Here is a 24,198-nt window from a genome sequence, read left to right on the forward strand (position 1 = left end):
AGAAAAACCCAAGTGTTTCTTCAAAGTCTGTGTCTTGATCTGTTAAGAGTTGGTCTTTCAAGGAGAGGAGAATCACATTGTGGCACGATACATTCCAGGAGCCAGTGTATAGAGGAAAGTTTTTTGTTACAATCCTTCAGTGTCGTTATCATACAACAAGATATTGGACAAGAAAAAAAATGTACATAGGGTGCAAGGTGACTCAGCTCCAGAAAATATCTAGCATAAAACCCCCAAAACTTGACAGCAATGTTAAAAGATGTGCATCTGGATCTAAGTGACTAGACTCATATGGATTGGTCTTTGGTGCAGAACACAATAAATATTTAGTAAAGCCCTGAAAATCTAAGAGTCTTCTTCATCAAAACCTATCTTATGCTGAGACACTGATTTGAACAGACAGTCTCCAACTATGCAATTCAAAATGCTGTAACTCAAGGACTCTAGGGAAACCTTCATGTTTCATCACCATGACAACTGCAACAGCAGAATTAAATACATCTACCTGAAAACAGAACACTGGTTCAATGTTTAACTGTTACAGGACTTTCTTTTGATATCAATAGCTAGTGCTACAGTACTGCACTATTTAAGTAGAACAAATGATTAAAGGCTACAAAAAATTTCACAAAAGACACTGATCAGTTATAGCTGTATTACTACCACTGTAAAGAAAAAAAAAACTGGATACACTGGACTCTGTCACACTGTGTGCAGCTGATCGCAGCTAGTGCTATGCAATAATGATCTTGTTCAGCTCTGGTTATTGTAAGTTTAAGTCAGTGCCTCTGTTTTTTCTTGAAATTTGGCATTGGTTAAACTGAGTGCACCCACAGGGGCCGATTTTCCTGGCGCTGTCAGGCGGGCTTTCAGGCGTGTGGGGGGGGGGGGGGGGGGGGAAGAAAAAAAAAATAGCAAAAATAGGGGGTTGCGACCCCCCCCCCCCCCCCCCCCCCCCCGATTCCCCGCCCCGTCCGATTTTCACCCAGGCATTTCTGTCCGACCCGAATCAGTCCCGCCCACAGCAGGCGGGACTGGTCTTCAGGCACCTTAATCACCAATAATTGGCATCTATAATGCCATTTTAAGGGGCCCAAGCTATTTTCAGCCTTTTCCCACATTCAACACGCCTGGTAGGAACCCCGTTGATGAAACCTGGCGCGAACAATATCGGATTGCTGACTATCAGCTGCAGGTCAATCAGGAAAGAGGAGATTTAATCAGACATCATTTGTAGGTTGCAGGACCTTGTTGTTTCAGGCTTGGGGCAACTTGTTCCAGGCTTAGGCACAGCTGTGGAAGGTTGGAGCCTCTCACACTTCTCCAGTGTGAACTCCTGGGAAGCCCCTCTCGCCACCCTCACTCAGCGCTTCCTCAACTGAGACACCTACCAGAAACATGGGAGGCCTTTTTTCCTTCCCCTCTTGCCATTAGAGGACCTCCAGCCCCATTCGCAAAATGACACATGCCACAACTGCAGAAGTTGCCATGAGAAATGTTATTTACAACAACCAACTGATGGCATTTTTAAAATAAACACATTTCACCCAAGTGACTACCCTTGTGACTATTGGTGCTTAATTTTCCTTTTACGCGTGGTCCTACATAGTAGTTCCCCTGTGGCTTCAGCAGATGTGGAGGCCTCTTGCTCACTTTCCTGCTGCTGCTGTCTCGACACCTTTGGTGGGCGTTCTCTGGGGTGGCGCACCTGTGAGGGCTCGCCAGCAGTCTACTGCTCCTGCGGCTGTGCAGGGGTTGAGACCTCTATCTCCGTTGGGTGTGCACTCCGGCGGGGCTCTGACAGAGGGCTCTGCAGTGGCATGGAAGTGAGTGTGCTTGGAGAGGAGCCCCCACTTCCTTGAGGTCTGCCACCAACTGTAGCCATCCTTTCCATGGAGGTTGCCATCCTTTCCGTGGTGATGCGTTCATGCGCCAATGACTCCACAAAGGCTCTGCTCATGTTCGCTATGGACTCCTCCATTCACTCCACACTCGCAGCGACCCTGGAGACTCCACCTGCCAGAGACTCCTGCATCTGTGCATGGAGATCCATCACCTCTTCTCTTGCGGATGGACCCAGAGGCAGAGGGTCGACATGCAGCAGAGCTGAGCCGGCAGAGTCCTGCGCCCTCCGACGAGGACTCTCCACTGCTGTCCCTGTCTCCACCATCTGCTGATGCTCACTTGTGAGCTGTGATACACCAGGTGACAACAGTAGTCCATCTCGCGAAGGTCCCACCGAGGTGCGAGTGCCTGCGCTGGTGCTGGGTGCGCTGAATTCTGCTGACGCTGCACCCTCAGAGGTTGGAGCTTCCTCTGAGGCGTCTGGCTGCTCAGCCTCTTCCTCCTCCGCAGTGGGGACGGGGGCTTTGGATGGTCCTGTGGGGGAGTAAAGGAAAGAGTTAGAGATGTAATGCCAAGGTTACACGCACATTGGATTTTGCAGATGCTCATAAGTCCAAATGATGTAGCTTCAGAATCACAACAGCGACTCATGCTATGTCAATGAGAGAGATGGAAAACTATTCTGTCACCAGCTTGCGGGACTGCCCCCGTCTCTCCTTCCCCAGCTTCCTCAGCCCCGACAATTTCCAGCACTCCTTCCTCCCAGGGGGTCAGGTGGGCTATTGAGGGTGGGCCTCCTCCAGTCCTGGCTCGCTCTCTGTTGTTGTGAGCTCTCTTTTACTGCAATGAGGGAGACAAGTGGAGTTTGAGTGAGAATGAAGGAGTGAGTGTAGAGATTGCATAGCATAGATACTCAGAGGGAGACAAAGATGGTGTGAGGCTGTAAGACCAAGGGCCCTCCCCCTGTGTGTTGTCAGTTGTGCTCAAAGCATCAGAGTGAGAGGGAGTGTGAGGACTGCATGGTGGAATAGTTATGTGAATGTGAGCATAGAGAGAGGGGGAATGGGTAAGGGTGCATGGATGTGACTGTGAAGTGGGATGTGGAGGAAAAGAGTGCTAAAGCGGAGTGCTGGTGGGGAAAGGCAATGGGGATCAGTTTGAGGGTGATGGAAACTTCATACTTACTTTTCCTGTACGGTGAAGGTCATGGAATCGCTTCAGACACTGTATCCAGGTTCTTCTGGTGACTCCCAGCGAGTTGACATCTGCTGCCACCTGCATCCATGCAGCCTTGGTCTCAGTGGGAGGCCTCGTCCTCTCTGATCTAGGGAAGAGGACCACCCTGTGGGCCCTCACCCCCATCCAATAATGCCTGCACTGAAGCCTCGTCGAATTTGCAGGCAGCTCGGGGTCTGGCACTGGCCACAGCTGCTGCAGGCTCCTCTGCCATCCTGTGTGGTTCGTATGGAAGCCTGCAGGTTGCAATGCTTGCTGTGGACCTTAAAAGCACCACGAATGATGACATCATACTGTGTGACTTTCTGACTGGAAATAGTCAATTAGCAAGGGCTCCCACACGCTGGAAATGAATTGGCCAATTGAGGGAAAATTGCATCAATCTGGCAGACCCATTTGCATTCGTGTGGGAACCCCGACATTCGGAGAACCCAACAATTCCCCACACCTGCAGGAAAATCGGCCTCATGGACTCCATTCCACCTGAGCAACCAGTGCTACCGGGTTTTGGCAATTGGGTGTGCTGGCATATTATACTTACAGCTAGGTAGATAAGAACACTGGCTTTCAGCAATGTAAAAGGTCACATTACAAAAATAAAGTCTGTGGCCAAAAATGTTAACAGTTTATCTTAACAGAACAATGTAGTCCCAAATGAATGCAAATTTGAGATTCAGGTTGATTGATGTTCTACTGGGGCTGTGCTCCGAATGAACAATTCATTTGTAGACCTGACTAACAAAATAGATTTACGCTGGTATCAAAAGGTATGGCAACATACATTGTTCAAAGTCTTTTCAACTTGCTGCCTCATTAACTCATTAGATTTATCACGGTAGCCAAATTTGTAGGGTTTATTTTTCAACACCCTTATGGCATCCTCAACCAATCCTGAAGGGGGCTCCCACAGAGATCAAGTGCTGGCTCATCCTAGAAGGCTCTGGAAGATATCAGAAGAAAGAAGGCTTCTCGCCATAAAAAAGGTGTACAATCTGGAGATGTACTTTCAGCCGCTCTTTGGATTCACTATTTCCAATTGAAATTGAAAGCAGTTCTAGATCTTGACTAACATTTTTCTCCTTGTCAAACAACAGAATAGATACAGTGCTCTGAATAGAGAGAAAGCTCAAGATTGAATCAGGGCATTAGTGCAACATAAAGCACAGAATGAGAACAGACCATTTGACCACCTGTTCTTTGCCAGACCATGCGTCACCTATGTAGTTACAGCCCTCTAATGTCATAGAGGAGAATTATGAAATAGATTAAAATTCACTGTAAACATTATTCAGTCCATTCACATTTTATATTATATGGAAAATAAATCAGCTTTGGATTGCCATCTGCCTCATCTAACAGGCACACCAATCTGCCATGTGATGCGTGGTAGCATAGTGGTGACGTTACGGGACTAGACATCCAGAGGGCTGGACTAATGATCTGGAGACAAGAGTTCAAATCCCACACTGGCAGCTGGGGAACTTAAATACAAAATAATTAAATTAACCTGGAATTTTTAAAAAAGCTAGATTTTCTTTTTAAATGGTTAATGGTGACAATGAAACTACCGGATTATTGTAAAATCCCATCTGGTTCACTAATGTCCTTTCGGGAAGGAAATCTGCCATCCTTACCCGGTTTGGTCTATGTCTTTCTTCAGACCCACAGCAATATGGTTGACTCTTAACTGCCCTCTGAAATGGCAGTTGTAATTCAAGAAGGCAGCCACCACCGCCTTCTCGAGGGCAATTAGGGATGGGCAATAAATGCTGGCCTTGCCGGCGATGTTCACATCCCGTGAATGAATATAAAAAAATTGGAGAAACACTGAGACTAGTGTTCAGTTCACACAAGAGGTTTCCTCATTGTTATGACTCAGGTTACACCATTGTACAAGTAGATGTTGGCCAGTGACAGCATACTTCTGACTGTCGATGAAATTTAGGTGCGACTAAGGGAGTGACCAGCTCAGACTTTTTAGGTCTGCACTAAATATTCCAACAGGGTAATAGAAATGAGATTATATTCGACAAAAGGCGAGAAATTTTTGATACTAGTAGATCTCCTTTTGCAATTTTCAAGAAAAATGTTCACTTAGCAATTCCTTTATCCTCTAAATCATTCCCCCCACCTACCTGAATTCGCACTATAACCCTGCTTATCTAGTCTCTACCTACATCTACATATCTTCTGTTGTGCTTTACTGGTTTGACAATTTCACATTCTCCAGCCCCAATCATTAATGTCCATTCCTGCTTAACGAGCAGCTTTCAAACTTCTGCGGTGACATTCCAGGGGACTCCTGTCCTCATTGCTGAGAGACAACATTGTTACAGAAACCATTTTATTTTAAATGCATGCAACCAAAATGTGCTAGAGTTTAATTTTTTTTTTTTTTTTTTTAAATACAGAAATATGATGACCGCAGGGAACCTCTAAAATAGTGTCATGAACTCTAGTTTAAAAACCTAAGCTCAATATCTTCATCCCTCATAAGGTGTCTGAGCACTCGAACTCTTCCTCGACTAGCACTCCAACCACTCAATCACTGCCATACGGTCAATTGGCTAAACTTAGTCCACCTTACACACCACTTACTCACTGAGAACTTTTTGGAGTCCAGCAGCGCTCATTTCTTGTTGTGGAACAATCCCTGCTCCATCCTTTTTAGGCCTTCTGCCCAATCTCTTAATTATAGTACTGGTGTCACTTCCTATTCTTATGCTAATCTGGAGAAGATCATTGACTGCACCTCCCATTTCCACCGATCCCTCATCTTTACATGATCCTTCACAGATTTTTCCCTTTCATTATGGGACTTTCCTCAATCTCTGACAATGGGCTTTCCACAAACTTAAGCTTCTGAAAAGTTTTCTTTAGAACATAAGAACATAAGAAATAGGATCTGGAGTAGGTCATTTGGCCCTTCGAGCCTGCTCTACCATTCAACAAGATCATGGCTGATCTTCTACCTCAACTCCACCTTCCCGCACTATCCCCATATCCCTTAGTTCCCAAAATTTTATTGATCTGTCTTGAATATACTCATCGACTGAGCATCCACAGCTCTCTGGGGTAGAGAATTCCAAAGATTCACAACCCTTTGAGTGAAGAAATTTCTCCTCATTTCAGTCCTAAATGGCCGACCCCTTATTCTGAGACTGTGACCCCGTGTTCTAGATTCCCCAGCCAGGGAAACATCCTCCCAGCATTAACCCTGTCAAGCCCCTTAAGAATTTTATATTTCTCAATTATTTCACCCCTCATTCTTCTAAACTCTAGGGAATATAGGCTAGCCTACTCATCTCTCCTCATAGGGCAATCTCCTCATCCCAGGCTAGTGAGCCTTCGTTGCACTCGCTCGAAGGCAAGTATGTCTTTCCTTAGGTCAGGAGACCAGAACCGTACACAGTACTCCAGGTGTGGCCTCACCAATGCCCTGTATAATTGTAGTAAGACTTCTTTACTCTTATACTCTAATCCTTTTGTAGCAAAAGCTAACATATCATTTGCTTTCCTAATTGCTTGCTGTACCTGCATGTTAACTTTCTGTAATTCCTGTACAAGGATGCCCAGGTCCCTCTGAATGCAAACATTTCCCAGTCTCTCACCATTCAAAAAATATTCTGCTTTTTTGTTTTTCCTACCAAAGTGGATAACTTCACACTTCCCCACATTGTATTCCACATTGCCATGTTCTTGCCCACTCAGCCAACCTATCAATATCTCTCTGCAGCCTCTTCGCATCCTCCTCACAGATTACTTTCCCACCTATGTATCATCAGCAAACTTGGAGTAGGCCACTCAGTCCCTTCATCCAAGTCATTAATATAGATTGTAACTGAGGTTTCCCCTCCATCTATGGTTGACAGGCCCCGACTATGTCAACTGCATTGTCTGTGCTTCCAATCTCCCACCCTCTTCCGCATGATGACAGGGTCCCTACTCTTCTCACCTTTCACGTCACTCATTTATGCAGCAGCCAGATCTTCCACTATTTCTGACACCAACAGCTTATTCAAGATCTGAGATTTTCTTGTGCTAGATTTTTGCGACATTAAGGAATTGTTCGAAAGACTCTCCTTACGTGTTTATTTATCTGATGCCAAAGAGTCGGTTGCCTAGGGACACTAATTTATCGTTGAAGTTCCTTTCAAAGAAGTTTACAATCATTTGCTGACACTCATTGCCTGAGCTTCTAAATGAAGAATGGTCACTTGAATAAAGGTGCAAGACCATTGCAGCAATTGTAGAACACTGCCTTCTGGAAAAAGAAAAGGGGGAAAATGGAGGAAGAAAATCCATTTTGTTTGTGCAACTATTGAACAACGTTTGTAAAAAAAAGTTATATTCCAATACAATTTACATGTTATAACAAAATGTACATCAGAACCCTCAATAAACTTGCTGCAGACTATTTTTGTCACATAAAATAGATTTAGAAAATTGCAAAAATTCTGGTTGGGAATGTTTTATATTGAAGAAACAGTGGGTTAAAGTAAAAAAAAATGAAACTCGACAACTAAGGTAGCAACTCAAATAAGCAAAGTTCTGTGCTGGTGTGCTGCATTATTGAAATGACACCTGCAGAAAGTGCATTATTACCACTGACAAAATATACAGAACAAAAATTATAACTAATAGAATTTGAAGAGTTGTTGTTTTTAAAACTAAAGCCGAACGATTTCTTCATATATACATCCTGCAGTTATTTCAATCTAATGTTTTTTTTAAAGAAGATCTGCTAGTTTTTGTATGTGCCTGATAAAAGCCCAGATGTATAAAATGTTCTTATTCCATCAGTACAGGATAAATTACAGTACAAAACAGAGCTCATACTTGAAGTGAATTTTCTCTAGATTGAAACTAAACCGAACAAATGTCAGGCTCCCTCCCTTCTCCCCTGTAAAAAGCCAAGCAGGAAATAATTACACATGCAAATATTTTAATTTACAGAGCATTCACAAGCTTACCTCCTCCTGCTTCTCTCTCTTCTTCCTCAATGCTATTTTTGATGGACTCATACTCATCATCAATATTTTGGGTTCCACGAATCTGACTCAGGACTCTGCGTGCTTTCTGAGTCTTGCCTTTTTGCATTAGCCATCGTGGACTTTCGGGAAGGAAAAGGAATCCTACGAACTGGACAATGGCTGGAACAGCTGAAAGACCAAGCATGTATCTGGAACAGCAATTACAATATTAAGGGTAAATGAATTTGCTAATATATTCGTGTTTTGAAAGCTATTGCACATCCAAAAGAATAATTATTATTGAGCCATAAAATTTACTCCAAGGTAGGGCACAATGCAAATTAAGCAGACAATTCAAAGCATTGATCCAACAGCTTCTAATACTTTTGTAGCAATGTGCATTTATTTAACACCTTCAACATAGTAAAACATAACAATTCAAAGGTGAGAACCAACCTTGAACAGCAAGAGGTGACTGAAGGCATGGTATGAACAAAGATGTTGAAATGTTTTTGATGGGGAGAAAACAAGTTGGACAGGTTAAACATTTCCAGAGTGTAGTGTCAAACAGAAAAAAACTTCTACCGAAGGTGGAGCAGAGGGATAAGGAAAGAGAATTCAAAGGAAAGAGGGAAAGAAAGAAAAAAATGCCAGAGAGGCAGGGGAGGAAGAAGGAGAAGGAATGCAAGAGACAGAGTGATAGGCAGAGGAAGAGCTGCAGTCTGAAGGTGAGGTCAGGATGAAATTCAAAATAGATGGCCTTGGTAAAGGAAAGGATATGGGACTTGTAGCTTAGCTCAGGGTCTTGGTGGAGGAGACAAACTGAAACTTATGGAGGATGGCGTTTTAATGGCTGGAAAAGACAGAATTGGAAAAGTGGAGCCTGGAGGGGAAGAGCAGAGTAAGGAACAAGTTACAATGTAGGCATTGATGGATTTGTGAACAAGGATTTTGAATTATAATGCACTGGCGGATGAGGAACTAGCTCAGGACAGCAAGCACAGGTGAACAGAATGGGAGCTGTGCAGAACATAATGGAGCTTGTGTATGTTGCAGCTTCAAGGGACAACAACAACAACTTGTATTTATCTAGCACCTTTAAGGTAGGAAAACTGGTGAGAAGTCAGTTAATGAAGGTGCAGCAAAGCCAGAAGGTAGACACAGGCAGTTTCAGTGGAGGGTATGGGAATTGTAGCTCAGCTCGGTCAAAAACATGACATTAGTCACCAACTTTGCGCACTAATCAGGTCAGGTTGAGCAAGAAGCCAGGGAGATAAATGAAACTGATTGGAATGCTTTTTTTTGGGTAGGAGCCAGAACAAATGACTTTGATCTAGCAAAGTTAACTTGGAGAAATTTCTCACTCATCCATGATTTGATTGGACAACACAGTGGGAGCGTGGAGTCAAGGTAGAATTGGGCACTGTCACCACACATAGAAGTTGGCTCTATGCCCAAGGATAATGTTACTGAGGGGCAGCATGCTGAATGCGCGAAGCATTCGCAACAAAATAGATGAATTAATAGTGCAGATAGACATCAACAGGTTTGATCCAATAGCCATAACAGAGACATGGTTGCAAAGTGGCCAAGGTTATTCCAGGATACTTAACTTTTAGAAGAGATAGGCAAAATGGAAAAGGAGGAGGGGTAGCTCTGATAACAAAGAATGGGATAAAGATAGTAGAGAGAAAGGATCTTAGCTCTGAAAATCAAGAAGTTGAATCAGTTTGGGTTGAGCAAAGAAAATAAGGGGCAGAAAACATTGGTGGGAGTTGATTATAGGCCCCCCAAACAATAGTTGTAATGTAGAGCACAGTATAAATCAGGAAATTAGAGGTGCATATAAGGGTAATACAGTAATCATGGGGTGAGAGCTAATTTACAGAACAAACGGGAAACTGTTCGACCTCCGTCGCCTCCAGTCCAGATCTAAGGTCGTCCCATCCTCTGTCGTCGAATTACAGTACGCAGACGACGCTTGCGTCTGCGCTCACTCGGAGATCAAACTCCAAACCATCGTCAACACCTTCACCGAAGCGTACGAGAGCATGGGCCTTACACTAAACATCCGTAAGACAAAGGTCCTCTACCAACCTGCCCCTGCCACACAATACTGCCCCCCGATTATCAAAATCCACGACAAGGCCTTGGACAACTTTCCATACCTCGGGAGTCTACTGTCAACAAGGGCAGACGTCGACGACAAAGTCCAACACCGCCTTCAGTGTGCCAGTGCAACCTTTGGTCACCTGAGGAAGAGTGTGTTTTTAGACCAGGACCTCAAACCCGGCACTAAGCTCATGGTCTACAGAGCAGCAGTGATACCTGCCCTGCTCTATGCCTCAGAGACATGGACCATGTACAGCAGGCACCTCAAAGCACTGGAGAGGTACCACCAACGCTGCCTCCGCAAGATCCTGCAAATCCATTGGCAGGATAGGCGCACCAACGTCAGTGTTCTTGGTCAGGCCAACATCCCCAGCATCGAAGCTTTGACCATGCTCAATCAACTCCAATGGACGGGTCACATTGTCCACATGCCCGATACGAGACTCCCAAAACAAGCGCTCTACTCGGAGCTCCGGCACGGCAAGAGAGCCCCAGGTGGGCAGAAGAAACGCTTCAAGGACACCCTCAAAGCCTCCTTGAAATAGTGTAACATGAAGTAGACAAAAAGCTGGAAACTATAGACCAGTTAGCCTAACATCTGTGGTTGGCAAAATGTTGGAGTCCATTATTAAGGAAACAGTAACAGAGCATTTGGATAAACATAATTTAATAGGACAGAGTCAGCATGGTTTTATGAAGGGGAAGTCATGTTTGACAAATTTGCTCGAATTCTTTGAGGATGTAACATACAGGGTGGATAAAGGGGAACCAGTGGATGTAGTGTATCTGGACTTCCAAAAGGCATTTGACAAGGTTCCACACAAAAGGTTACTGATCAAGATAAAAAATCACAGGATTGGGGGTCATATACTGGCATGGGTGAAAGATTGGCTATCTAACAGAAAACAAAGAGTTGGGATAAATGGTTCATTCTCAGGATGGCAATCAGTAACTAGTGGTGTTCCGCAGGGGTCAGTGCTGGGACCCCAACTCTTTACAATCTATATTAACGATTTGGAGGAAGGGACCGAGTGCAACGTATCCAAGTTTGCCGACGATACAAAGATGGGAGGGAAAGCAGTGAGTGAGGAGGACATAAAAAACCTGCAAAAGGACATAGACAGGCTAAGTGAGTGGGCAGAGATTTGGCAGATACAATATAATATTGGAAAGTGTGAGGTTATGCACTTTGGCAGAAAAAAATCAAAGAGCAAGTTATTATCTAAATGGAGAGAAACTGCAAAGTGCTACATTACAAAGGGATCTGGGGGTCCTGGTGCATGAAACACAAAAAGTTAGTATGCAGGTGCAGCAGGTGATCAGGAAGGCCAATGGAATCTTGGCTTTTATTGCAAGGGGGATGGAGTATAAAAACAGGGAGGTCTTGCTGCAGTTATACAGGGTATTGGTGAGGCCACACCTGGAATACTGCGTGCAGTTTTGGTTTCCATATTTAAGAAAAGATATACTTGCTCTCGAGGCGGTTCAGAGAAGGTTCACTCGGTTGATTCCAGAGATGAGGGGGTTGACGTATGAGGAAAGGTTGAGTAGGTTGGGCCTCTACTCATTGGAGTTCAGAAGAATAAGAGGTGATCTTATCGAAACATAAAAGATTGTGAGGGGTCTTGATCGGGTGGATGCAGTGAGGATGTTTCCACTGATGGGTGAGACTAGAACTAGGGGGCATAATCTTAGAATAAGGGGCTGCCCTTTCAAAACTGAGATGAGGAGAAACTTCTTCACTGAGGGTAGTAAATCTATGGAATTTGCTACCCCAGAGAGCTGTGGAAGCTGCAACATTAAATAAATTTAAAACAGAGCTAGACAGTTTCCTAGCAGACAAGGGAATTAGGGGTTACGGGGAGAGGGCAGGGAAGTGGACGTGAGTCTAGATTCGGATCAGCCATGATCCTACTGAATGGCAGAGCAGGCCCGAGGGGCCGTATGACCTACTTCTGCTCCTACTTCTTATGTTCTTATGTTATAGGCACCTGGGAATCCCTGGCACAAGACCGCACAAAGTGGAGAAGCATCGGCGAAGGCGCCGAACACCGAGTCTCTTCGCCGGGAGCAATCGGAAGCCAAGCGCAGGCAGCGCACGTCAACCCAAGCACCCCACCCACCCGCCCCTTCAACCGTCTGCCCCACCTGCGACAGAGACTGTAGGTCCCACATTGGACTAATCATTTTTAATGTGGAAGCAAGTCATCCTCGGTTCCGAGGGAATGTCCAAGAATAATCATAGAAACATAGAAGATAGGAGCAGGAGTAGGCCATTCGGCCCCTCGAGCCTGCTCCGCCATTCAACGAGATCATGGCTGATCATCCAAACTCAGTACCCTGTCCCTGCCTTCTCCCCATATCCCTTGATCCCTTTAGCCTTAAGAAATATATCAAACTCCTTCTTGAATATATTTAATGAATTGGCCTCAACTGCCTTCTGTGGTAGAGAATTCCACAGGTTCACCACTCTCTGGGTGAAGAAATTCCTCCTCATCTCTGTCCTAAATGGCTTACCCCTTATCCTTAGATTGTGACCCCTGGTTCTGGGCTCCCCGGTCATCGGGAACATCCTTCCTGCATCTAGTTTGTCTAGTCCTGTTAGAATTTTATAAGTTTCAATGAGATCCCCTCTCATTCTTCTAAACTCCAGCGAGTATAAGCCCAATCGACCTAATCTCTCCTCATACGTCATTCCTGCCATCTCAGGTATCAGTCTGGTGAATCTTCGCTGCACTCCCTCCATGGCAAGAACATCCTTCCTCAGTTAAGGTGACCAAAACTGCACACAATACTCAAGGTGTGGTTTCACCAAGGCCCTGTACAACTGCAGCAAGACATCCTTGTTCCTGTACTCGAACCCTCTTGCTATGAAGGCCAACATACCATTTGCCTTCTTAACCGCCTGCTGCACCTGCATGCTTACCTTCAGCGACTGGTGCACAAGGACACCCAGGTCTCATTGCACTTCCCCTTCTCCCAATCTATTGCCGCTCAGATAATAATCTGCCTTCCTGTTTTTGCCACCGAAGTGGATAACCTCGCATTTAATCTACATACAGGAAACTTTGGTTTATCCGGAGGCTGCATGGCCGGAATACTTGATCTAACGGCAAAAATCAGGAGACATTTTCTGTAAGTTTTTTTAGATCTCATTCTTTTTTTTCCCCCAGTCAGCCACTGCAAGGTCTGTAGCTATAGCAACAGCTTCAGCTACAGACGCTTGCAGCTGCAGCCGACTCTTTAGAAGCTGTCGCTAAGCAACAGTGTTTGTTGTCAGATACGGAGATGAAAACCTCCGTATGTTTCAACATTAACTTTGTATGTCCGGCAGTTTTGATAGATCGGCAACACGCCAGTCCCGTCAGTGCCGGATATCACAAAGTTTCCTGTATAGACTGGACAAACCAAATTTGCAGTAACAGTGTGGAGTATGAATTCATGGAATGTATGCAAGATATTTTTCTAGATCAGTATGTTGAGGAACCAACGAGGGAACAGGCTATTTTAGATCTAGTACAGTGCAATGAGAAAGGGCTCATTAATAACCTTGTAGTAAAGGGGCCTTTAGGGAGGAGTGGCCATAATATGATAGAATTTTATATTGAGTTTGAAAGTGATTTAGTTAAATCCGAAACTAGGGTCTTAAATCTAAACAAAGCAAACTATGTAGGTATGAGGGGCAAGTTGGCTAAGGTAGATTAGGAAACTACATTACAAGGTATGACGGTAGACAAGCAATGGCTAGCATTTAAAGAATTCATCCATAATTTACAACAAATACAGAAAACTTTCGTTTAACCGGAGGTTAAATGTCCGGAAAGCTCAATCTACCGGCAAAATTCAGGAGCTGTTTCCTCTAAGTTTTTTTTACTTCTCGTTGCTTTTTTTTCCCCAGTCGTGGCTCCCAAGCGTCTAGCTGAAGCTGTTGCTTAGCTACAGAGACGCTTTTAAGCCACGGCCGACTGTTTTGAAGCTGTTGCTAAGCAACGGGGTTTGTTGTTTCATACGGAGCCGAGAAGCTCCGTATGTTTTAACATTAGCGCTGGTTTATACGGCAGTTTTGATGGGACACCAGAAAGTTTCCTGTACATTCCTTTATGGCACAAAAACCCCACAGGGAAATTGGTCCAACCATGGCTAACAACAGAAGTTAAAGATAGCATCGGATCAAAGGAGGAGGCTTATAACGTTGCCAAAAAGAGTAGTAAGCCTGAGGATTGGGGGGATTTTAGAATTCAGCAAAGAAGGACCAAGAAATTGATAAAAGGGAAAACAGAATGAGAGAGTAAACTGTCGATAAACATAAAAACAGACTGTTGTGTCACCTTGTGTTCTTATTACAGGAAACTTTGGTTTATCCGGAGGTTAACTGTCCGGAATGCTTGAGCCACCGGCAAAATTCAGGAGTTGGTTCAGTAAGTTTTTTTTTCTTTTCATTGCTTTTTTTTCCACTAGTCAGGCTCTGCAAGGTCTAGCTAAAGCTGTTGCTTAGCTACAGAGACGCTTGCAAGCTACGGCCGACTGTTTAGAAGCACAGGGTTTGTTGCTAGATACGGAGCTCAAAAGCTTCCGTATGTTTTAACATTAGTGCTGGTTTGTCCGGCAGTTTTGATGGGACGGCAACAGCTCAGTCCCGTCGGTGCCGGATATCACAAAGTTTCCTGTACTATGTAATACAGACACTTTTAACTCATTTAGTTTATGACTTTCACTCAGTTGTATCCTTGCTTTTATGATGTTGCTGCCGCATGGTGCGGAGTGATACAAGATGTCCGACCTTGCACTGTGCACTGCCTTTCACAGTGTGCCACATAGCAATATAAATACACTAACCAAAGTAGTTCCATATAACGATGTAACAAGTAGTTCCATTTAATGATGTAATAATATAACGATGTAACATCCCTCTCTCAAAAAAACTAAAACATGAAATTCAATTTAATTTAAAAAATATTGGCCTAGAAATTCAGTGGCCTGCGCCACCAGTTTGCGCCCAAAGAGGGCTTTTGCGCCACTGGCCACACCTACCGCGATATTTAGCGGGGCGCTAATGGCGGAGTTAGCCTGTAGCGCTGCCACCGATGACATCATCGGTGTGCGCGGCGCCCCGCTGGCCATATTTGGTCGCTGCCGCCTCCTCCACACCGGCTGCAAACAGCGACCGGTACACAGGGGCCTACCTGTGGCGGTACTGGGGCGAGTTAAGGTGGAGGTGCGGCCGGCCGCTTTTTCGGCGGCTGCCTGCCCACACCTCCGTCCCCGGCCTCCTACACCCGCCCCCCCGCGGCATTGCCGGCTGTTTCCCGAGAGCCCGGCACTTCTCCTTGGTGCCGGGCTCATTTGCCGGCACTCGCGAGCGGGGATCGCGCTGTTGCAGGTACCTCCCCCTTAAGAGTGGGAGGAAGGCCTGCAGTACCGCAGGCTGCCGTGCCGCAGCGGGTGGCGCTGCGGCACTTTGCGCGCCGATATTCAGTTTCAGCGCCCCAAGCGGGGCGCCGAAACCCTTGTTTAGCGGCCGGCTTCCACTTGGGGCGCTGAAACTGAATATCCCGCTGGCGCAAGTGGCTCCGCGCGCAGCGGTAATTCCGGCGCCCAGGCGAGCTGGGCGCCCCTAACTGAATTTTTAGCCCATTATAGCTAAACTATTATCAAATACAAAGAATCGTGAGTTTTCTTCTCTTATTCGCGATATTGCTCAGGTGGTTGGATGTTGTCCTTCCATCTTGTGGATTTGGTGGTGACCACTCCTCTCTGCGGTGTTTTGGTGTGTTCCGCTCTTGTTGTTTTGTCGCACTTGGAGTTGGAGTGTGCATGCTAGTGGTTGTTTGATTTGTGGCGCTTGTTTCTGGCATTGTACTGCTTGTGGTAGCTGGTGTTGTCAATGTTGCTGATGTTGTCTGCTGCTTAACCAGTTCAGGTGAAGGTCTGATATGGAGTCTGTTCCGTCTGTATTGTTTACCAGGTTCGGTCTCTACGAAGTAGGATCTTGGAGTATCAGCTTTTCCAATTACCTTGGCTGGATTCCAGGTTTTCAACATCAGGTCTTGCACATGCACTGATTGCCCATTCAGCAATTCTGGTAGCATCTTTGCCGTTATGTTTGCTCCCAACAATTTGTGCTTCTCCCTGAAGTCCTCCTGGTCCTGGGGAGGATGTATTTTTGCTGGTAAGGTAGTCTTAAACTTCTTCCCATTCAGCAATTCCGCAGGTGATTCCATGTCTGCTTTCAGTGGTGTTGATCTGAGTGATAGGAGGGCAAGGTGTTGGTCTTCCCCCATCTCACTGCTTTTGATGAGAGTTCTCTTGACAGTCTGGATCGGTCTTTCGATGAACCCATGTCCCCTTGGGAAATGTGGGGATGAGGTTACTATTTTGAACCCATACTTTTCTGCCAGAGCTCTGAATTCACTCGATGTGAACTGGGTTCCATTGTCACAGATTACCTTTTCCAGGATTCCTTGTTCAGCAAACAAGCTCTTTGCAATTCTGGTGGTGGTTGTGGCTCTCAGATCTTTCATCCTTCTCACAAAAGGAAACTTGGAATAGTAATCTGTGACTACGAGATACCATTCTTGATTGCACATGGAGATCTGCCCCAACAGTGTGCCATGGTCTTGACGGTATTTCACTAGGTATCATCTCCTCTTTCTGTTGTGCATTTCTGTATTTTTGGCATATACCACATGCAGAAACCATGTGCTCGATATTTTTGTACATGCCTATCCAGTATACAGCTGATCTGGCTCTCAGCTTGCATTTCTCCATTCCCATGTGGCCTTTGTGTATTAGATGGAGAAGTTCTGTCTGCATCGTTTTTGGCACGATGATCCTCGATCCAGCAAGGAGAATACCGTCTTCTATTGCGATGTCGTCTCTAATTGTCTAGTATTGACGAATTGTCGCCTGTACCTGCTGGATTCTCTCCGGCCACCCCGTATCACTTGTTGTGTGAGTAGTTGCAATTCCTCATCTTTGCTAGTCTCATCTCTGATTTGACTGAACTTTGTCGAGGTAACACTCACTCGGTGGTGGATTTTTACTGTTAGACCCTCCACCTCGTGTTTCTCACATGGTGACAATCGAGACAACGCATCTGCCAGCACCATTTCCTTTCCTGGCTTATATTGAAGCGTGAAGTCGTAGCTTTGGAGCCTTAGAAGTAGTCTTTGCAGTCTTGTAGGTGCTTTGCACAGATTCTTCTTGTAGATCTGTTCTAGTGGACGATGGTCACTCTCTATTGTAAACTGCCTTCCATACAGGTATGTATGGAATTTCTCGCATCCATACACTCCTGCTAATACTTCTCTTTCTATGTTGGCGTATCTCGTCTCGGCTGACGTCAAGGCCTTTGATGCGAAAGCTATTGGCTTTCCTTCCTGCACAAGAGCTGCCCCTAGTCCTCTGGTAGAAGCATCTACTTGTAGAGTGACTGGTTTTCTTCTGTCATAATATGACAGACTTATTTCTTTGCACAACAATTCTTTAAGTTGTTGGAAATTCCTGTCATGTGATTCAGACCACTGGTATTCGGCGTCTTCTTTCATTAGCTCTCTGAGATTTGTTGTATGTTCCGACATGTTTGGGACGAAAGAACTCATGTATTGGACCAAGCCGAGGTAACTCCGCAGCTCTTTCTTATCTTTGAGTGGTTTCATTTCAGCAATCTTCTCAGGACTTGGCTTGACTCCCTCTGGTGTGTAAATCATACCGAAGAATTGGCATTCCTTGACTTTAACTATGCACTTATCGGCATTTAACTTGATGCCAGCCTTCCTGGTACGCTCCATGGCCTCATGTAGGTGCATATCATGGTCTCTTTCATCTGCTCCATAGATCTGAATATCATCAGCTATTCCTATAGCTCCTTCACAGCCTCTGTATGTCTCGTCTACTTTCTGTTGAAAGATATCTTGACTGACCTTTAGCCCGAATGGTAGTCGCAGGAATTTGTAATGCCCAAATGGTGTGTTGAATGTTGTCAGTGTTGTTGATTCCTCATCCAACTTCATGTTCCAATATCCATTTCTGGCATCTAGTTTTGAGAAAACCTTGGCTCCTGCCAGTGATGGCGTAATCTCCTCTAGCGTTGGGGTGGGATAGTGGTCCCTCTTTATCGCCTGGTTTAGATCTTTGGGGTCCAAACATATTCTGAGACGCCCGTTTGGCTTTTCTCGTACCACAATTGAGTTTACCCAGTCTGTGGGTTCAGTGACCTTTACGATCACTCCCTTTTCTTCCATCTCCTTTAGCTCTCTTTCAAGTTTTGTCTTCAGCTCGATGGGTACTTTTCGTGGAGCATGGATAACGGGCTTTACCTCTGGATCGATGGTGATGTGGTATTGGAAATCGCCAAAACATCCCACTGTATCATCGAAACATTCTGGATACATGTCTATCAAGTCTTTTTCACTCTTGATTTGTGGGCGATTCTCCAGCGGGGTGTTGCTGTCTATCCTCAGTGGCGTTTCCGTCAGCTCGTGATTCACTGAGATCAATCTCAACTTCTCGCAGCTGTTTAATCCCAGGATCGCTGGCCCCTCCGTGTCGGTGACATAGAACATCAACTGCATGTTCTTTCTTTTATGCGTCCCTTTGACAAAGGTTGTTCCGAGTTGTTTAATCTCACTCCCCCCGTATGCTGTCAGCGTGACATTACTTGCCTTTAAACAACACTTTTTTGGGTAGCCATCTTCTCTCAAGTTTTCGGGAAAGATCTGCTGGTACAGTCTCAATGGGAGAATGTTGCTCTGAGCCCGTGTCCAGCTTTAACTTTAAGTTGATGGTTGTGGGCTGACCTTTGACCCTCTCTTCGATTTGGATGATGGTGTGCAATTCTCTCTTTGGAGTATTTTCCGCTCTGGACATCTCGTGAAGCTGTACCTTTATGGTTTCGATGTTTAGTGTATTGTCATGACCATAATCATCATCATCCTGTTCATCCATGGCATGGATATTGTGTTTCTTTCTCTAGTTCTGCTGTCCGCCTTTGTTTTTGATGTATGTCCCTTCTTTCTACACCTCTTTTCCCAGTGGTTTAGTTTGCCACATGCATTGCAGCTTGTTCCATATGCTGGACATTTCCTCCTGTCTGTATAATCGTGCGGTCTTCCACAGTTTCTGCATGTTTCTCCCGTTGTCATGTGCATGTCTTTGTGTGTTGTGCTTTTCTCTCACTGTATCCACTCTGTTGTCCGTCTCAGAAGCCGTCCGCATGTCAGCCGTTTGAGAAATCAGCGTTCTCATTTGCTGCTTCATGGCTTCATGAGCTCTCGCAGTATCTATAGCCTCTGTTATTTCGAGCTTTTCTTTCCCTATCAGGGCTTTTTGTACCTCTGCATGCGCTGACCCCCGTATCAGCTGGTCCACAAGCCTTTCCTCCATTTCCTTAAATGCACACTTGCTGGCTTAATTTCTCAGCCTTGTCAGGAAATTGTCAGCTGTTTCACCGGGTTCCTGTCTTAGACTCTGGAATTTGTATCTGTGGATACGGTGATTGGATTTAAGCTCTAGATGGTTGCTGAATTTATCAAAGATTGTCGCAGGGTTTTCCTTTTCCTCTTCAGTCAAACTCCAGCTATTATACAAATCTAGACCTTTTTCTCCTGTCCACAACAGAATGTAACTAACCTTTTCTTCGTTGGCAGTACCCTTCAGGAAGCTTTTGAATGCAAGGTCACATTTCTGTTTGAACTTGCGGAATGCCTCTACTACATCGTCGGCTTCCCAGTTCATGAGGGGTTGCATTTGCGCAGTCAGTGCAGCGGCAGCCGCCATCTTAGTTGCACGTACGATTCACGCTCAACCACCACAGACACCGGCACTCACGATCAGCTCATATATTCACTTTTCGTCTTATTCGTAGTTCGTATGGCACAAGTTGTACTCACTTATACCGCTGCCACCATGTTGTGTCTCCTTGTGTTCTTATTACTATGTAATACAGACACTTTTAACTCATTTAGTTTACGACTTTCAATCAGTTGTATTCTTGCTTTTATGGTGTTGCTGCCACATGGTGCGGAGTGATACAAGATGTCCGACCTTGCACTGCGCACTGCCTTTCAGTGTGCCACATAGCAATATAAATACACTAACCAAAGTAGTTCCATATAACGATGTAACAAGTAGTTCCATTTAACGATTTAATATAACGATGTAACACAGACTGTAAAAGCTTCTATAGGTATGTAAAATGGAAAAGATTAGCGAAAGTAAATGTGGGTCCCTTACAGGCAGAGACTGGAGAAATTATAATGGGGAATAAGGAAATGGCAGAGAAATTAAACAAATATTTTGCATCAGCCTTCACAGAAAAAGGGCGCAAAAAACTTTCTGGAAATAGTGGAGATCCAAGCCTCCAGCGAGAATGAGGAACTGAAACAAATTAGTATTAGTAAAACAATAGTACTGGAGAAATTAATGGGACTGAAAGCCACTAAGTCCCCTAGACCTGATGGCTTACATCCTAGGGTTTTGAAAGAGGTGGGTATAGTGGATGCATTGGTTGTTATTTTCCAAAATTCCATAGATTCTAGAATGGTCCCGCAGATTGGAAGGTAGCAAATGTAACCCCACTATTTAAGAAAGGGAGAGAGAAAACGGGGAACTACAGACCAGTTAGCCTGACATGAGTAGTTGGGAAAATGCGAGATCTATTATTAAGGATGTGGTAAGAGGGCACTTGGAAAAATAATAATAGGATTGGGCAGAGTCAACGCAGATTTATGAAAGGGAAATCATGTTTGACAAACCTGTTGGAGTTTTTTGAGGTTGTTACTAGCAGAATAGATAAGGGGGAACCAGTGGATGTGGTGTATTTGGATTTTCAGAAGGCATTCGATAAGGTGCCACACAAGAGGTTTTAAACAAAATTAGGGCTCATGGGATTGGGGGTAATATACTAGAATGGATTGAGGATTGGTTAACGGACAGAAAACAGAATCGGAATAAACGGGTCATTTTCGGGTTGGCAGGCTGTAACTAATGAGGTACCGCAAGGATTAGTGCTTGGGCCTCAGCTATTCACAATCTACATCAATGATTTGGATGAGGGGACCAAATGTAATATATCCAAGTTTGCTGATGATACATAGAAACATAGAAGATAGGAGCAGGAGTAGGCCATTCGGCCCCTCGAGCCTGCTCCGCCATTCAATGAGATCATGGCTGATCATCCAAATTCAGTACCGTGTCCCTGCCTTCTCGCCATATCCCTTGATCCCTTTAGCCTTAAGAAATATATCCAACTCCTTCGTGAATATATTTAATGAACTGACCTCCACTGCCCTCTGTGGTAGAGAATTCCACAGGTTCACCACTCTCTGGGTGAAGAAATTCCTCCTCATCTCAGTCCTAAATGGCTTACCCCTTATCCTTAGGCTGTGACCCCTGGTTCTGGACTCCCCGGCCATCGGGAACATCCTTCCTGTATCTAATCTGTCTTGTCCTGACAGAATTTTATAAGTTTCAATGAGATCCCCTCTCATTCTTCTAAACTCCAGCGAGTACAAGCCCAATCGACCCAATCTCTCCTCGTAAGTCATTCCTGCCATCCCAGGTATCAGCCTGGTGAAACTTCACTGTACTCCCTCCATGGCAAGAACATCCTTCCTCAGATAGGGCGACCAAAACTGCACACAATACTCAAGGTGTGGTCTCACCAAGGCCTTGTACAACTGCAATGTTGTGTGGGAATGTAAGCTGTGAGGAGAATGCAAGGAGGCTTCAAGGGGATATAGACAGGCTAAGTGAGCGGGCAAGAACATGGCAAATGGTATATAATGTGGAGAAATTTGAAGTTATCCACTTTGGTAGAAATAGAAAAGCAGAGTATTTTTTAAATGGTGAGAGTTTGGGAAATGTTGGTGTTCAGAGGGACCTGGATGTCCTTGTACACAAATCAAAGTTAACATGCAGGTACAGCAAGCAATTAGGAAATCAAATGGTTTGTTGGCCCTTATTACAAGAGGATTTGAGTATAAGAGTAAAGACGTCTTACTGCAATTATATAGGGCCCTGGTGAGACCACACCTCGAGTATTGTGTACAGTTTTGGTCCCCTTACCTAAGGAAGAATATGCTTGCCTTAGAGGGAGTGCAACAAAGGTTCACCAGACTGGTTCCTGGGATTGTCCTATGAAGACAGATCGAGTAGACTAGGCCTATTCTCTAGAGTTTAGAAGAATGAGAGGTGATCTCATTGAAACATACAAAATTCTTACAGGACTTGACAGGGTAGATGCAGGGAGGCTGGGCGTCTAGAACCAGGGGTCACAGTCTCAGAATAAGGGGTCGGCCATTTAGCACCAAGATGAGGAGAAATTTCTTCACTCAGAGGGTGGTGAATCTTTGGAATTCTCTACCCCAGAGGGCTGTGGAGGTTTAGTCGTTGAGTATATTCAAGACAGAGATCAATAGGTTTTTGAATAGTAAGGGGATATAGGGATAGTGCAGGAAAGTGGAGGTGAGGTAGAAGATCAGCCATGATCTTACTGAATGGCAGAGCAGGCTCGAAGGGCCAAATGGCATACTCCTGCTCTTATTTCTTATGTTCTGATGTAAAGATCATGGAGGACCCAGGATAGAACTCAAGAAAGCCTGGCGATGCCACTGAAGACGATGTACAGGCTGCACTGGGACATGTAGGATTGGACCCAAAAGAGGGCAGTGCTACAGAGGTGGACCAAGGAGTAGGAAGTGGTTAATCGTATCAAATCTCACAGTGAGGTCAAGACGTTACAATCACAGAGGGTCTAATTTGTGACTCTGGACAGTGCTGAGAGCAGGCTGGTAGCTAGATTGAAGGGATGTAAACATGGAATGAAGGGAGTTCCGTTACAGAAGACAGAGAATGTGGGTAGGCAAGTGATGGCTGCCGTTTTGAAGGGCAGGGAAGAAAGCCTGAGAAAGGGGCACTGTTGCTGTAGGTCAAGGGAGGGACAGTCACAATCTTCAAAATAGAATAAAAATCCATGAACTCCTCACAGCTGGAGGAGAGGATGGAGCAGAAGTGGGAATTGCAATTGGGAGTCACTTGAGGAATGGAAGGGTACGGGGTAGGGCAGACATTTTATCAAAAATGGTCCTTGCCCTCCAGGATAATGGTGAAGTACCAAAGCGTATTGATAGGGACAGCTCAATTAACTAAATCAGTAAATAGCAAGAACATTTCAAGATTCAAGATCATTTTATTGCCATATGTAACTAGTACAATGGAATGCTTACTCCCCACTCACTCACACAATACAAGCATATAAATATAAAAGCAAAAAATAAAAACAAGTATAAATAAAAACAATAAGCAAATAAGCAGAAAGTATAGCAATAACAGTCCAAGTTGCAGGATATGATGAATAGTGCAAAAAAGCCTCATTACCACTGGAAATAATAGTAATGTAATATGATAAATATATGGTAATATAAGTATCTATCTATCTATATATATATAAATCGGTACTTCTGTCATTCTGTCTATCTGTCTGTCATCGCGTGTGCGTTGCGGGTATGCACTCGAAAGTTACAGGGCGTACCTATGCGCACGTTACCTCCAAAGAAAGCTTACGCTTCCGAGACGGTTTTAAGCGTATTTACGTTTCGGCCGGGCTAAAATTGCGCCCGCGGTATCCCAAAAACCTTCAACATTCCGCTCATTAGCATCTCAATATCCGCTCATTAGCGACAGAGTGACCTCGAGCTCGACCAATCGTACGCCGGGTTGCTGGCGTGTGCCGCCGGGCCAATCGGTGCGCGTGTGGCCGGGCTTTATCGTTCTGAACCGAGGTGAGTCGCCGCCATCTTGATTCCAAACTTTTCCTTTCTTTTTCCCGCTTTCTGCGTCTTAAAAAAAAACGTTGCTTTTAAAACACATATTGTTTTTTTAAAAAATGATTTAGAAAGTAATTAACTTATCTAATCTCATTAATTTTCCTACCTTTCCCCGTTTTTCCAGGTAGGCCTAGAAGCCTCGGCGTCTCCTCCACACCCACGCCCGAGCTAGGCACCTCCCGGCCCCACTCGAAGGCTGGAGGGCC

At 44.8% G+C, this 24,198-nt stretch overlaps 1 protein-coding gene across 2 annotated transcripts in view; it reads right to left on the reverse strand.

Moving 5' to 3' along the window:
* Positions 1 to 24,198, reverse strand: part of LOC147105623 (proton myo-inositol cotransporter-like) — a 227,407-nt gene that overhangs the window by 132,010 nt on the left and 71,199 nt on the right. For both annotated transcript variants that reach the window (XR_015081535.1, XM_086010171.1), the window contains exon 3: positions 8,055 to 8,263. Coding sequence is in view for 1 of the 2 variants with exons in the window: in XM_086010171.1 (XP_085866297.1) it covers positions 8,055 to 8,263 (209 nt within the window). In the remaining variant the exon portion in view is untranslated. The remainder of the gene's footprint in view (positions 1 to 8,054; positions 8,264 to 24,198) is intronic.

Source organism: Somniosus microcephalus, chromosome 17 (assembly GCF_052327205.1).
Source record: "Somniosus microcephalus isolate GS21.2 chromosome 17, FLI_Smic_1.0, whole genome shotgun sequence".
Lineage (NCBI taxonomy): Eukaryota > Metazoa > Chordata > Chondrichthyes > Squaliformes > Somniosidae > Somniosus > Somniosus microcephalus.